The 16,583-nt window shown below is 35.3% G+C and overlaps 1 protein-coding gene across 4 annotated transcripts in view; it reads left to right on the top strand.

The window, feature by feature from the left end:
* Positions 1-16,583, top strand: part of LOC6577001 (lachesin) — a 69,704-nt gene that overhangs the window by 33,536 nt on the left and 19,585 nt on the right. For all 4 annotated transcript variants that reach the window (XM_044008687.1, XM_032729037.2, XM_032729038.2 and 1 more), the window contains exons 3-4: positions 16,094-16,135; positions 16,332-16,537. In XM_044008687.1, coding sequence (XP_043864622.1) covers positions 16,094-16,135; positions 16,332-16,537 — 248 coding nt within the window. The remainder of the gene's footprint in view (positions 1-16,093; positions 16,136-16,331; positions 16,538-16,583) is intronic.

The raw sequence follows: 16,583 nt of genomic DNA, 5'->3' as shown, positions 1-16,583 counted from the left end.
GTAAATAATTAAGAGCAGCTGCGCGCACTGAATTCTCAAGCTAGCTATATCAGGTAGCTGATATATATTTATATGAAATGAAATAAAGCTAAAATTAGTTATTGAGAATATTAATGATTGGTTGATTAGTCGAAACTAAGACAACTTTAGAGAACTTCAAAAGACTGGGAGTGAAATGTTTTTGTTTTCATCCGTATTTTCCGGAGCTCAATGTGTTTTCAAGTTTCGAGCGCTTTTCAACACTTTTTGCAACATTCAACAGTTGTTGAAGTTGTTGTTGTCACGTAATGTGCTCAACTTCAAATTCAACCAAGGCACAAGCTCGAGCGTCAAAGGAACACTTGAAAATGTCAGTCAACACACACACACACACACACACACACACACACACACACACTGACACACACACAGACACGTACGCACTTGCAGTCAAGGCTAAGTATAAACAATTTATGAAATTTATTAAATTGGCCAAGAGGCCTTCACTCTTCTCATTGCTGTTCGTGTAGTTGTTATTGTTTTGAATGCCCTTGGCAAACAAGTAGAAGAACAACAACACGAAAATCTTTTGGATTCCTCTTTATAGAAGCAGGAGGAGGACATGGGGGTTGGGTGGCGTCGGCCTCTGGCAAACACTTGAGCAAAATTTATGACAATGAGCCAACTGCTCTGAGTGCTCATAATATAAATAACAAGTGGGCCACTGAGCAAAGGGGGCGTGGCATGGCATGCATAGAGCCCACTGTTGCTTGAATGGCTAGCTGACCGTGGTTAAATGTGTTTTATGCTCAGCAGCTGTGAGCGCCCGATTGAGCGGCCTGCCCCAAGTGTGGCATCCACAATCCGACAGTTGAGCTCTGCCAACTGCTGCGCCACATGTGGCGGCAATCGGGGCGGCACTAGGCCCAACGGGACCGACCCCTAAGGCAAATGTGTGCAAAGAGCAGAGAGGTTGACTTTTTGGCCTCAGCCGCTTAGCCGTTTAGCCGTTTTGTATCGAGTCTCATGAAATTTTTCCCTGCTGTCCGCCCGTCAGCTGGCATTATATTTTTTTTTTATCCACGACCTGCTGACAGGCTGTTTTACACCTTAAGCAGGTTTCAGCTGAACTTTACGACAATTCGGGTTAAAAGTTTTGAGAACGCGAAAAAATGCGTAAAAACACAAAATCCAAAACATATTATACGATTACTAAAAAAAAAATCATTGAGGGGCTGAATTTAATAACTAAAGCTGTCTTAAATATAATTCACTAAAAATTATCAATAATTCGCAAATATTTTTATTTATTTTGAGAATCAATATGTATTCTAAAAAATATTTGTAAAAAAATTTAATAATAATTATAATTATATATTCTTATTTTATTTAATAAAATTACAATGTAAATTTAAATAGGAAAAAAAAAACCATATTAATTTATAAACCGCAGTTATATTACAAATAGTATATTTTTTTTTGTATTGCTATTAATTTTTTAAAAAGTTTTCATAAAAAAATAGAATAAAATAAAATAAATAATATTAGATTATAATGTGTATGTATATTGATTTATTATAATCTAGTGTTATTATAGTATTTTTAATGCATCTCTTAAAATATAAAATTGTATATATATTTGTATACATTTATTAATTATTTAAAATATTGCTAATTTAAGAATTAATTTTAAACTAAATATTATCTTTCATATGCTAGTTTGAACGAAATTCGTATTTAATAATTAAATCTTCTTCATAATTGACTTATTTTAAAATTAAATGAATTTATAATGAAACTCAAGGTACTGAAGCACAAAATTTGCCAACTGAATCGGACTGCACTTGGACTGCCCTACTTACTGCCAAACAAACATTAGTTTAATAACATAAATATTTCAAAATTCATTGCTAATTTATGTAAAGGTTTATGTGTGCTAAAGTTTTAATGCCTGCACATAGAATTGAAAAGAAGCCAAAAGGTGTTGCGCCTAAGCTATAAATAATGCAAATGTACTTCAGCCATAAGAGCTGGCAATAGCTTGTTCGATAGGCATTGGAAACAAAGATACAAAATTCGCACTTTTCACGAGAAAGAAACGAAGGAAAACCCTATCAAAAGCAAAATGTCATAACATAAAGAAAGAAATAAAGAAGGATGCCCAATGCTGTTTGTTGATTTTTAATTAGTTGACCACCTAGCGTCCCAGCCAAGAAATTTACATTTGCTTGGCCACAGAAAGAAGTAGAAGAAGAAGGAGTACAAAAAAAAAAAAAAAAAAAAAAAAACATTAAATGGGCAAAGGAAATAAAAGAGTTGCCATCAAGCAGAAGCAGTTGGCAAAAGTTACTGAATAATTCAACGAATGTCCTGCCAACATTTTAATTTAAGTTTGCGCTCCGTTGCTCGCTTAGATAAGAAACTCGGCGTCGTCCTTTCGTATTTATTTACACTCTGCCGCTGCCAAAATTAATAGAAAACTTTCGGCTCCGACAACACAAATAAAATATATATATATATACATATATATACACTGGTTGGCAAAATGTGAAAAGTACAAATTATGCAGCAATTTCATTTTGATATTTTTTGGCCAAACACTGGATGAAAGGCTGTTAATGTAAATGGCGGCCACAAAAGTAGCCAAAAGAAAATATATAAAAAAGAAAAGAAAAGAAAAAATGAAAGGAAGAAAACTTTTAATAACGTCTCCAAAGACACATTTTTGTCGGCCTTTGTCTTGCCACATAGTAAAAGACAGAGAAAGTTAAACAGAGAGAGAGAGAGAGAGAGAGAGAGAGAGAGAGAGAGAGAGAGAGAGAGAGAGAGAGAGAGAGAGAGAGATAGAGAGTGTACGTGTGTGTGTGTGAAAGAGAGAGCGAGTATAAAGTCTTGTTCACACTTCATTTGCAATTCTGAGTGCGGCTTCTTCTTTTGTTGTATAAGAGGTCCTGTGAAGGGGAGCCGCGCCTAATTATTATTTTCACGAATTCCAGTTGTGATTTCCGCCAAGGACTTCGGCACTTGTCCTTGCTTTGATGGCCGCCGTCACTTGATGTAAATTATGTTTATGCTTGCATACTTTCCGGCGCGAGGCCTTCACTCACACAACGCCGCCAGCAGCGCCCAATGCATTGTCATTAGGTTTTATGTGCAGTCATCCTATACTGTAGACTTGCTTTTGGGTCTTCGGCTTATGGCCCGGCTTTATGGTCCAGTTAGAACAGTTATTTGAGAAACTTTTTGCCCCTAACTTTTGACACTGATGTCCTGCAATTTGACCCGAAATTGTTCAACCAGATTATGGGATTGAAAGCGAGCTATATGTGGCATTAAGTAATTCAGTGTAATTAGGAATAGTTGAGAAAGAAGGAAAGAAGAAAGAATTGAAATTTTACAATACCACGAAATTTTTGAAGAAATTAATCAAATTAATGTTTTAAACTATTTTACTTTGATGGTGATTTTGTAATCTTATCTAGCTGCAGAGGCATTATTTGATATAAAAAAAAAAATTAATAAATAAAAAAAACTTTTTAAACAATATTACATATTTTAAAACTTATATATATTTTTCCATTTCAATTTCAATTTGATTAATTTGATATATACATATATTATTATTTTTTTGTTTGTTTGTTACATTTATTTAATATCATTTTGCTTATATTATATATTATTATATATTTCATTGCCTATATTCATTAAAAATTACTTTGAAAACTGTCATTAAATAGATAATGCTTAAAAGTCAACGTGGAATTACATATGAGTCGGACGAAAGCTAAATATAAATAGGTCTAATTCCGTTGTTCAACAGACAAAACATGGGCTTTAGCTCACACAGATACACACATGCACAAAATATGTTAAGCAAGTGTTCGTGCTGTAGCTGTCTGTTTATCTGGCTGTCTATCTCTCTGTCTGGCTGTCGACATATCTTAATTCCCATAACCAGCAAGAGTCTGCATGAATTTCAAATTCAATTTGGCGCATTTTACATAATTTATTAAACAAAAGGCTCGACAGCAACAAAAACAACAATGCAAAACGTTTTATTGCCTTGCTTGTTTCGCTAACATGAATGTGTATGTGTGTGTTTGTGTGTGGCGCATATGTTTGTGTGGTCGTCGGGGCTTTTTATATAAATAATTTAGGTGTGAAGATTATATGGCCGCGATATGGTTAAAATTGTTGACAACTTAATTTGTGAAGTGGCCTCCGTGGCCGGAAACATTTCGCCCGTAAATGGCCAAAAGCGACGCGTAGGTGCCGCAGTCTAGAATAAAAAAAGAGAGACAGACGAAATGAGCGAAAGAGACAGAGAAAGAGTGTGTGAGCGTGAGCATTACAAATTGTAATTTAAATGCGCGTTGAAAATAATTTATGAGCTCGAGTCGCAGCAATATGGAGCCAGCAAACAAAGGTGGCGTCACGCGACGCACACGAGGCGCATTTTTAATCTGCAAGACAGGTGAGAAATCAAGCCAAAGGCAGACACACACACACACACAGAGAGAGAGAGTGAGAGAAAGAAACGGCCAGCCAATTGAGCTGTCTGAGAGTTGAGAACTGCAATTGAATTATTAAAAATGAACAAAATAAGAAAATAAATGAAATGAAATTAAAATACTTTGGGCAAAGGAGTCGTAAGTGCAGCAGCGATAACGCCGGCAATTGGCGTGATATATTGCCTGAATAATGCAAGCAATTGGCACGCCCATCGGCACGCCCACCTGCAATTGGCGGCATCGGTTTGTTAATTGCTGCATAATTGTTTGAAATAAATTTACTTACCATGCCAGGCCACTGGGCAAAAGACGTCGCTGCCCAGCGCTGACGCGGCGTATGAGTAATATGCCGTTAAATGTACGCTCCGTCACTAACCATGCCCCACTTAACGCCAACACCCCCTCCCCCCTCATCACCGCTCACTTCCGCTCTCTTCCACTCCCACGCGCAATTTGCATTGTGCATGTTAAGCAATCGAGCATTAAATGGAGATTGCGCATTGTTGTTGTGTGTGTGCGAGTGAGTGTGTGTGTGTGTGTGTGTGTGTGTTGGTGTGCGCCTGTGTGTAAATTGAGTGAATGATTATTGCATGATTAATTCAGCGTCGAATGCATTGGGAATTCTCTCTGTGTACGTGTATGTATGTATGTATGTGTGTCTCCTTGCCTGAGCTCAAGTGACAAGCAAGCTGTGACAAATGACATGCCAATACTTTGCGCTGCAATTTAAACGGCAAGCAACTCCACATCTCATTAACTGTTACTTTACTTAATTAGCGGTCGTAATTAGTGCAGTGTATTGATGGATGTATATGTGCAGATAATTTGTTGATAGAGGGAGTGAAAGGGAGAATGAAAGAGATATTTAGATCTTTGGCTAAGCGAATCAGGGTTAGATGAATAGAGAGAAATATCTTCCGAAATTATTTACTATCTTAACTTAGAGTTGTACAGAGAGAGAGAGAGAGAGAGAGAGAGAGTCACTATATACTAGCACTATATAAGCCTGGCTTATATTTAGACTGCGGTATTTTTTCCTTTCCATTTTTCTATAAAGCCAGTATTTTATCTTGCCAAATTGCCAAGTGATATATGCCTCTCTATCAATATTTAACTGCGCTTGGGCTGCGCTGCAGTGTGGTCAATTTTATGGGAATTTATTTGTTGCATAATTTCTTTTGTACACATACAATCCTAATGAATTCAGAGCGCAATCATATAGTTAAAATGTGTTTACGTTCTTTACGAATTAGGGACGTAGGGGGCGTGGTATCCAAAACTGTAAATTACAAAGACCTTTGTATAGATCAACTGTATATATACAGTAAATCTGAAGTCTCTAGGTCTAAAAGTGTTGAAATTAGGCTGAAAAACCCAAATCAATTTTTCGATTATTCTCGATAAAAAAGTTGTTGTACACGAGTATGCATGCCAAATTTCAGCTCTCTAGCTCTTATAAACTCTGAGATCGACACACTCATACGGACGGACGGACGAACAGACGGACAGGGCTATATCAACTCAGCTCGTCGAGCTGATCAAGAATATATATACTTTATGTGGTCTGCGATGATTCCTTCTGCCCGTTACATAGAAGAGGGAATCACGTCGGACAGAAAATTGTACTTAAAAGTATTCAATGTAATTAAAAAAAAAAAAATAAAAAATAAATAAATAAATAAATAAACAAGTAAATAAAAAAGGAAGACTATAAACAGATTTCTTATAATATTTCTATATGTTTCAAAAAAGAGAAATAAAAAAACAAGTTTGATTAGATTCAGATGTATAAACTTAATAACCTCTGACCAAATATATTTCAACTCTATCTAACCCAATATACAACATATATATAGACTCAGTTCTTAAATTTCTAGTAGATCTTTCACTAAAACAGTAATAATAATTTAAAGCCCTTGCAAGTGCCACAATCCTCTGTTAATATCCTCTGCCATTTAAGCATGGATTTAAAGATTTCATCTATCGTTTGCGTTAATCATAAAACACTTGAAGTCCCATTCCAGTGACTTGAGCTCAAGTCCTTCGAGGAGCAGGCCATGAATGCTGAAGAGTGAGCTGGCTTGGCATGATATTTGCAGCATTTGAGATATGCAGGCGTTGGCTGTGCATTTGTCACAATCATTTATTAATATGTTAAACACAGTCTAAACGAAGCCGCAGCAACAGCTACTACCTGCCACCTGCCACCTGCTAAAGGCCAAATGCTGCACGCCACCTGCCAGTTGGCAGTTGCACCTTGGTGGCCCCACAGCCACTGCACAAATGCTGAACAGGACCTGACGGCTGGCAACGACTTCAAGCTGAAGCTGACAGGCACGTAGCATAATTCATGAAAGTGAGAAAGTGTCGAGCACCAGTTGATGCCCCTCACCCCTTCCAAAGCATCCCGATTCCCACTCAAGTGGCAATACTCCCCAGTTGCTTGCTATGCTTTATGTTTTCGCTTACTTTCTGACACAGTTGCGCACATATTTTGTCTTAATATACCCTTTTCGAATGTAAGAAAGGGTGTATAGTGCTTAGGGTTGATGGGACAGTAAGTATAATTATTTGATATAATATTTAAGTAGCTTTCGATTGGACACGGGGAAAAGAAAAAAAATTATTAGGAGTACAAGAAAACAGAAAAAAAATTATAAAAAACACAATGTGCAATAACTCAAGGAAATTTTACACTTGAATTATACAAAATTTTAATTTTCTACTTATTTTTAATTTATTTTATTGCAAATACTTAGATTTCGCTTATTGCTTTTGATTGCTCTAAGCCTCATTAATTATTTATAGAATATTATAATAATAAAATCATGCATAATGGTAAAATATTATTATTATAAAAATATATATCGATTATATAAAGAGTAAAAATAAAGTAATTTCATAGATTCAAAGAAAATGTATATATATATTTTTTTTCATAAATAAAAAATAAAAAATAAATAAAAATCATGTTATTTTGATTTTTTAATCTATTTTTGTTTTGTTTTAAAATAATAATAATTTATATTCGATAAAATTATATTAGAGTTTATAATTTTTTTTTTTTTTAATTTATTGTCGCTTAACCAAAATTGTGGCATTTTCTTCTGCTGACGATATTATTTATTAAAAATTACCATTTTATTTTATTTTTTATTATTCATTGTTGGCAACTTCCAGTCAAGCACTAGAAGCGATCTATAAATATTTTCTCATGCAGCTGCGAAGTGAACAAAAATTAAGCCACGTCCCTTATGCTTGATGCTTTTTATATGATGAATAATGAGATTTTGCTACAATTATTTTTTGCTTTAATGTGTTTTATTTTTTGTGACATTTTCTGGTGGCTCGATTTAATTAAAGTTCTTAATGAGTTTTCCATCGCAGCTCAATCAATCAAGATGCTCGAATTGAGCCATAAAATGCAAGCTGGCTTTGTCTTACAAGCGATTACATTGTCAGAGACAGCTGATGACGGGGGGCAGGCGGCAGCCAGAACACGCTAGAACTGAGCCGGAATCCAGCCAAAACCCGCCAGCTGGGCAACTTGCCAGCAAATTTTCTTTGCCAATGAAGTTCAAAATACTTGAAGCGAATACAAAAAAACAAAAATAAAAAAGCAGAAAAAAAAAAATAAAGAAGGAAAGTAAACAGCTACACTTGCTCAACTGAACTGAGATTGCAGCTGCTAGTGAGGAAGAAAAAAAAAAAAAAAAAAAAAAAACAAAAAGAGGTCCCAGCACATATAAATTTCTATATATATTTGGAACTGGATTGGACTGTGTATGTATGTGTGTGTGTGTGTGTGTTTGTCGCCCAGTTCGAGTTCATTTGTTTGCCAAGTTGCCAAGTTGGCAAAGTGCATTTTGCCGCAGCCGAAATTTGTTTTGCGGTTTTGCATATAAATATCTGAGCAACCACACACACATACACAAGCAACCACACGCACTCATGTGATTCTCTGCAGCTCTGCTTGCATTTAATATTATCTGGTAAGCATTTGCTTCGGTCCTTCGTCCTTTGCGACACGTGTGCATGCTGCGAAAAAATCCATTGCATACTTTTGGGCTTTGCTTTGCTTTCGTCTTCTGCTTTACCGTTGCCGCTGCGGCTGCTGTTGTGTTTGTTGCTGATATCGTAGCTGTTGCTTTACTGAGAGCTAAAGTAAACAATTTGCATAAAGCATTTCATATGCTGCATCCCCTTTTTTATGACTCCATTGTAAATTATGGTAATAGTTGCCTCCTGGATAGCTGCCCGTATTACAACATAAGTAAATGTTGTGCGACTTGCTTCACAGTGCGGGATTGCATCTTGCATTCTTCTCCTCTTTTCTTTTTTTTAATACTTCATGCAATTGAAAGCAACAGATTTTCGTGCTCTGAAGTCATTTATTCAAATATTTATGAAGGTTATTAAGCGTAGAAGTATTTAAGAAGCACTTGCTGTGTGCTCCTGTAAATCTTTTTTTTTCAGAATTTAAATATAGCTTTACAGTATATTAAAAAAAAAATAAAAATAAATAATAATAATAGTTAAAAATATAATAATAATAATACGAAACAATAATATAAATATTTCAAGCCAAAATTAAATATAAAAATAAAAATATAAATAAATATAAGAATAATATAAAAATAAACATAAATAAATGTAATAAAAGCAATTTTTATTTACTTGCAGAAGAACAATTTTTTTTATTTCTAATTATAATTTTCTATATTTTTTATTCATTTTAATAATGAAATAATTTTCAATTTCATTATTAATTTAACTTATATTTTATGTATAATGCAAATGTGTAATACAAAAAATATAAACTATTTTACGTATCAATATTTTATGCAAGATTCATTTATTTATAATATTTAATTCTACAAATTTAAGATTGATTATTAAGAAAGCATTTAGCTTAACATAAATAAATATTTTTCACCTTTGCATATTAAATTCTATAATATTGTATAATCATATATAATTTGAAACAATATTTATTTTTTTTTTTATATATTTTATTTTATTTTTCATATTTTTAGCTTAAATTTTTCTAATCTTTTCTTCAATTACAATTATTTACTTACAGAACACCAAGACAAATTAGTACAATCTCAAGTAATTATTTTATCTATTTCTTAAGTCATTGAAATTAGACTTATTAATGTGCTCAAATTGAATTTCAATAAATTGCGCTATTAAAATCAAATTTAATTAAATGATAAATATTAGCCCAAACTAAATCTTAGCCTGGCACAAATTGCGACAGTCAATAATTGATTGTTTGTGTCTAAATTAAACTGAAATTATTCGCCATTAGTTGGCACACTCACAATTAATAAGCCAAACGTAAGCTGTAATGTAAATAAGCTTTGGCTTTAAAGTGCAATATATATGGATTTGGATATACATGTACATATACATATATATGTGGACACGACTGTACAAGCTGGCAATGAAGCAACGCTGAAGTGATTTAATTGCATAATGAACCAGAGCTGATATTTAATCAGCTTGTTTGTCAATAAAGTGCATACATAATGGCGGCCTGAGGCGAAAAAGAGATAGAGCGAGAAAGGCGGAGGCAGAGAGGGCGAGAGTGGGAGTGAGAGGGCGAGTGAGAGGGACAACATCTCTGGCTGCTCATTAACTCAAAACTAATTAAGTACACGCAATGTGATTATGAGCTTCAGATGATTAGGTAACTGGCAAATGTCAAATGTCAAATGTGCGTGAGATTGGATTGGCCTGATTGGTAGCCATAGCCAAGGCTGGCAGTCTCTCCTTCTCTCTCGCCCGCTCCCTCTCTCAATTTTTAGGTTGATATATATCTCAATGTACGCAACACTTTTTAAGGATAATGACCCGCCCATAAGCCATAACGAGCTGCCCAAGCGCCCCACGGTCCACGGCTCTCAAATATATTTTTGTTGACATATTGCGGATTTAAAATGATTTGTGCTCGCCCAGCCCAGCGCCGATCTCCGGGAATTAAACAAATACATTTGAATAATGGCTGGCAATCAGCAAACAAAACAGGAGACTGATTGCTGGCAATAAAAATGGACCATAAAAAGCGATAACATCATATTTATAAGCGAAAAGAGACCCGCCTCGCACGACTCAACAAGCAGCCGCAAGCCGCAGGCTCAACCAGAAAGCGAAAAAAAAGACGCACATGGACAAGCCTGAGCCAATATAGGCCCGTGCCCTAGCCCAGGCTCGATATGCTCCCAAGGCGGCAAGCGATGAAAGCGATTATATGCGTAAATATAAAAATGGCGAAAAGACAAATAAACGACAATAAACGGGCGGGCGTGGCAGGCGCGTAAACCAAACAAAGCCCCGCCCACCAAATCCGGCCCGGCAACAGTCAAAAAAGAAACAGTAAAAAAGAAGAAGAAAACAAAAACAAAAAAAAAACAACAACAAAAACATGTCCAGAGCCAAAAGACGGTCTCATAAAAAGTAAACCGAAAAAAAGGGCGACAAGGGTCAAGGCGCCAGCACAGTGGGTCAAAAGAAGCGGAAAGATAGTAAATATCACGGGCTAACACAATTTAGTTGACCAGAATCAGAATCAGTAGCAGAATCAGAATATAGTAGGCTGGCTGAGAGAGAGAGGTGAGAGAGAGCGAGAGCAAGAGAGAATGAGAGACAAATTAAGATAATGCGAATAATAAATTTTGCTGGAGATATAGGAAAAGAGATATAATGATGAGAGCAAGATTAAGAAAAAAGTCACGAACAAGGTTATAGTTGTGTGAAGGAGAAGAGTGAGAGAGAGAGAAAGAGAGAGAGAAAGAGAGAGAGAAAGAGAGAGAAAGAGAGAGAGAGAGAGAGAGAGAAAAGAACGACAGAATTGAAAGGAGAGAGTAAGAGCTAGAAGTTACGAGAGGAACATGCTGAGACAAAAATTAAAATTGTGAGAAAAAGAAGGCAAAGGAGAGAGAGCGAATGAGAGAGCGATAGAACGACAGAAATGAAAGGAGAGAGTTGCTTAGCGTACCGTTACCTAATTGATAACTTAATCTAAATAGAGAATTAAATTAATTTAATTAATAATTAATTTATTTAAAGCTATATTAATATTAATAATATATATTAAAAAACTTATGGGTATTTATATACATATATTCCCGACAAATGTGGGGGTGTTTAAGTTAAGACCCGATCCAGCAGGTCTTGAGAGGAACATGCTGAGAGAGAAATATTGCAAGAGCGGAAAGTAGACTAAAAGCGACAGATACGAAAGCAAGTAGTTAAAGAGAGATAGAGAGAGAGAGAGATAGAGAAAGAGAAAAAGATTGAATGACAAAAGATTGAAAGTTGACAAACCTAAAAACGAAACAAATACATATGTATATATAATACATCTAATTAGAAAAACGTTGAAATCTTACTACAAATTCGAACTTAAACTAATTTTAATAAACTTAATTTAAAAAGTTTTTTTTATTTTTTATTTAAAACTAATTTTAATAAACTTAATTTAAAAAGGTTTTTTATTTTTTTATTTAGTTTATTAAGTCATAAATTAAAGTAATCAAAATCATTAATTAAATGAATTGCAATCAATTCAATTAAAATATAGTTTGAATTAAAAGCATTGTCATGCTGACCACAACGATCTATTTAATTTCGCCAGATAAATATATATACTTTGCCCCACTGTGCGCCTGCCTTGCGGCCACAACCTGAGAACGAGCATAAAATCGGAGTAGGCGGCACGTTTGCCATAGAGTTTGCCCTCTTATTGTGTGTGCGTTTTGTTTATGACGTCCATTTGGTTGGTGCAAGCAGCCGAGATTAGATTCCCTTCTGGCCAAGGTGGACATAGACAGACAAACAGACATACAGACATACAGACGTTCTGTGCATTGGTGCTGTGTCTTGTGTGCCGGCTACCTCAATGATTTGTCCATTTCCTGGCAGTCGCGTAAATGCGAACGACTCATTTTAGTGCCGGCAAAAAGACGTGCAGATTCGCCATTTGCAATTGCAGTCGAAAAGGAGTGGTGGAGTGGGCATGTGGGCGGGCCCATGTGGGCTATTCAAATGTTAAGCGGCCCATAAATTTGCCATAAGCCTAAGCTGCGCTTTAAATAGCCAGCGAGGCGACTGAAAGTATGCCGACATTTTGTGTTTACTCGCTTGAAATCAAAAACAAACCAAAAAAAAAAAGGTAAAATAAAAAATAGAAAAAAAATGGAAAAAAAAATCACAGTCAAATTTGCTTTGGCGCTGCTTTTTGCCCACTCAACGGAGACGGCTCATTGAAACGGGCGCCGAGTTTTTCAGCGTGTTTTATTTGCCCAACGTCCAAAAACCAAAGCAGCAGCTGAACGGCACGAAGTGCCACGAAACGGAGCCATGGGCGAGCCTGATAAATTGAATGGTCAGCTGCGTTAGCATAAAAAGCCCTATTCAGTTGCTCTGGCCTTTTATTTTTTTTTTCCTTTGGCAAAGGTGAAGGGGCCAGACACACATATGAGCGTCAGATCATGAGCGAGCCTAGTGGACATTGCGCTGACTGATTGCCCGCAAACAGGTGCTGCCAGGTGACGCACCAGCAGCTGCCTAAAACTGCCAGAGCCAATTGAGCGTAAAAACGAAAAAATAACGAACAAAATACGAGTGCTCTCTGCTCTTAATTAGCTATTTAATTAAGGTGTGGAAGCTGTGGTGTGGAATAATACTTAAATTTATATTATTTTTAGAAATATTAATTTCATGTAATTGAGGCAATAAACTACAAAAATATATTTAAGTTATTTGGATAAGCTAAAAACTTAATTTTTATTTTAAATTACATATTTGGAAAAATATATCCTTATTAGTTATAATTATTTATATATATGTATATTTACATATATATATGTATATTTACATATAAATATTTATTTATACTTTTTATTTTATTTCTTAGAAATTAAATTTTAATTTGTATATATTAAAAAAAAAAAAAAAAAAATATATATATATATATATATATATATATATATATATATATATATATATATATACCTTTTATTTATAATTATAAAATTAGGATTATTTTTATATTTACTTATTAATTATTTGGCTTATATAAGTAAAATATAAAATACTTATTTATTTATATACGATAGGGATGATATTTATTAATATTAACTCATATATTATTAAAAAGGGTTTTTTTTTTTTTAAATTTAGAGTTAACTTGTTTAACGTCTTTTTATTATATTCAGTGAACTTACAAAAATTTCGTATGAAAATTAATAAATATTCATATTAGCTATTGGCAAATAACTTTAATACTTTAGGCTTTATCAAACTAAATGGAAAATATTATGAATAAAGCGCCGTTTATTAAAGTGAGATATTATATCTACTATATTACAAGGTCTATTGTATATTCTTAATCTGTCTCAGAGTTTGTAAGGCACCACACATGTGTTCTTTATCTATTTCTATTGTACTATTTCCTAGCAGGAATGTTTGCATCTCTGTATGTTTGCATGTACATGTCTGAACATATACACTTAAAACTATTGCCAAATATCGCATCTAGCACTTTAACTGAAACTCATAACACGCAGCTGACATTTGCTGTCTTCACCTGCTTATCTAGCATTACGCAAATACTCAGACAAATCGCCTGGCAAAGCAGAAAGCTGATGGGGGGAAAAAAAATTACTCATTAAATTGCAAGCTCGACATTTGCGAAAAAAAACTTGTGAAGGATAAAAAGGAAAAAAAAAGATGTTGCAAATGCAGCAAGTGCTATGACAGGTGTAATAGAATAGAGGGAGAGGGAGAGAGAGAAAGAAAGTGCGGGAGACACCCTACTGCAGTGAGGTGCTCGGCGTATTACCCTTTACACCCGAAAAAACAGAGCGCCCATCTAGACGAAAAACGTGCTAAAACGTAAATCAACAGCGAAAATCGTGTTGAGCATTTTTCGCTATCCCCCTCCCCCCACAAAAAGGAAAACAGAAAAATAGAGCAGGGAAAACGAAGAAAAAGCATAAACAGTAGTTGCTACGAACTGAAGGGGGCTGGAGGGGGCAACCGGGAGAAGCTGGACTCGAAAGTTGAAAAGTGGCAAAAGTCCAGAGGGAATTGGAGATTGGACATGGCTTTTGGCGACGACCCTCAGCTAGTGGGCAGGAGCAGGGCGTGGCGCAAGGGTTTGCAGCTGCTCTAGCTGCCGACTCCTGTCTCCTGTCGCCTTCGCAACGTAATTCAATATGCAATGCCGTGCTAAAAGCTGTAAAAATGCTTAAGCGTTTTTCAATTTACCAGTTTTATTTTACGAACAGCTTTTCCAGCTAACACACCCACACACACACACACACACACACAAACAAACACACAGACATTGACCGGAATGAGATTTGCAGCTAACTCAAATTTCTTAAATGTTTTGTCGAACATTTGCAAGTGGCCGTTGGTTGGGGCAGAGAGCAGAAGTGGAAACTTCAGCAGTTTCGTAACGTGCATTGACATTCGACACGGCAGGTTGATGTCCTTAAAAACTGACTTGACTTGGACAAAAACTCCAGAGCCCACTAAGTTAGGTGTGGGCCATGGATGGAGCGCAGCGCCTAATTGCATTTTCGGTACTTCATAGATTTGCGAGATATTGCACGCTTAGCTTAAATGAATTTGATTTTAAATCATTCATTAATGTATTTAATTTATATTTAAATATAATCTATGTGTAAATATTGAAGAAGGTAAAGCAATTCATTAGTTTTGTGTAGCTGCCTTTCCTCGGTAGTACAAAACTCAAGCAATTTTGCAGCATTTACAGCTAGGGTATTCTAGTCTTATAAAGAGCTCAGATTTTCCAGGAACCACAAGGACAAAAAAAAAAATTCTTTTTTTATTTCAGTTTAATAAAGACTTGATTCATTATCAATTCTATAAAGTCTAGATATGAGGAATGCAAATATATGTATTCTGGAAGAAAACGATATACACTCTTCATATTTAAAATAAAATAATAGTTTTTAAAGTGATTATAAACTTCAAATTAATATATATCTATAGTACAAGGCAGAACCTTAAATTGATGTATATTTAAGTGCGATATTTACAGATATAGATACAATGAAATAAATAATGTTTTTTAATAAATCCATTTTACAATATCCTGTCGCAAATTGTAATTCATACAAGTCCCCAACCTCTGGCCACATAACAAAATATTTCCTGTAATATGAAACTTTTTGTTCCCGTCCTGGCTCTCACAGGACGAAAACTGCAAACGCTGCAATTTGCGACGAAAAACAATTAAACTTGAACTTTTGTCACCGAGAAAGAAACAAAAACTACAGAAAATAAAAAACAATAAAAACGCAGCACAAACTGAAAGAGCAGCGTGAAAATTGTCGTATCAGCAAAAATAAGGCGACAGCAGCAGAGTCCGTACAGAGTACAGGACAGGACACGGCAGGACGGAAAGTTTTTGCTCCTAGTTGGCGCTAATTAATTTTTATTTATTACGTATACGAACGGGCAGCCAGCGAATGCGGCTGGCTATTCAGCCAATGAAATTATTTGACCACATAACCAAAAAATATAATTAAATTTTCTAACAATCTTTCCTCCTTCCTTTGCAGGCAAACATGCTCGCGTGGACCCACAGCAAACGGCACTGGACGGTAATTAATATAACATATAAGCTGTATTTTATTTTATTTTATTTTATTGGCTCTCAGTGCGTATACGCAATGTGCGCTAGCGAGAATCTGCACAAGTGCAAGAAAGAAAATATTATTTGACATTTGTGAGGAAAATCGAATGTCAGACAAAGAAGCTTTGGAGTAACTGAGAGTCATTTTATTTGAACTTTCATAGATGCGGACATGCCCCGATTTGCGGAACCCATTGCCAATGTCACCGTCTCCATTGGCCGCGATGCACTGCTCGCCTGTGTCGTTGAGAATCTGAAGGGCTATAAAGTGGCCTGGGTGCGCGTCGATACCCAGACAATACTCTCCATACATCACAATGTGATATCACAAAATAATCGGATCAGTCTGACCTACAATGATCATCGATCGGTAAGCATTCGCAGAAGATATTTACATTTATTTTTTATTCCTTTTT

The sequence above is a fragment of the Drosophila mojavensis genome, unplaced genomic scaffold (assembly GCF_018153725.1).
Source record: "Drosophila mojavensis isolate 15081-1352.22 unplaced genomic scaffold, ASM1815372v1 contig_36, whole genome shotgun sequence".
Lineage (NCBI taxonomy): Eukaryota > Metazoa > Arthropoda > Insecta > Diptera > Drosophilidae > Drosophila > Drosophila mojavensis.
Note: the sequence above shows the minus strand (reverse complement) of the source record. Positions and strands in the feature narration are given on the sequence as shown.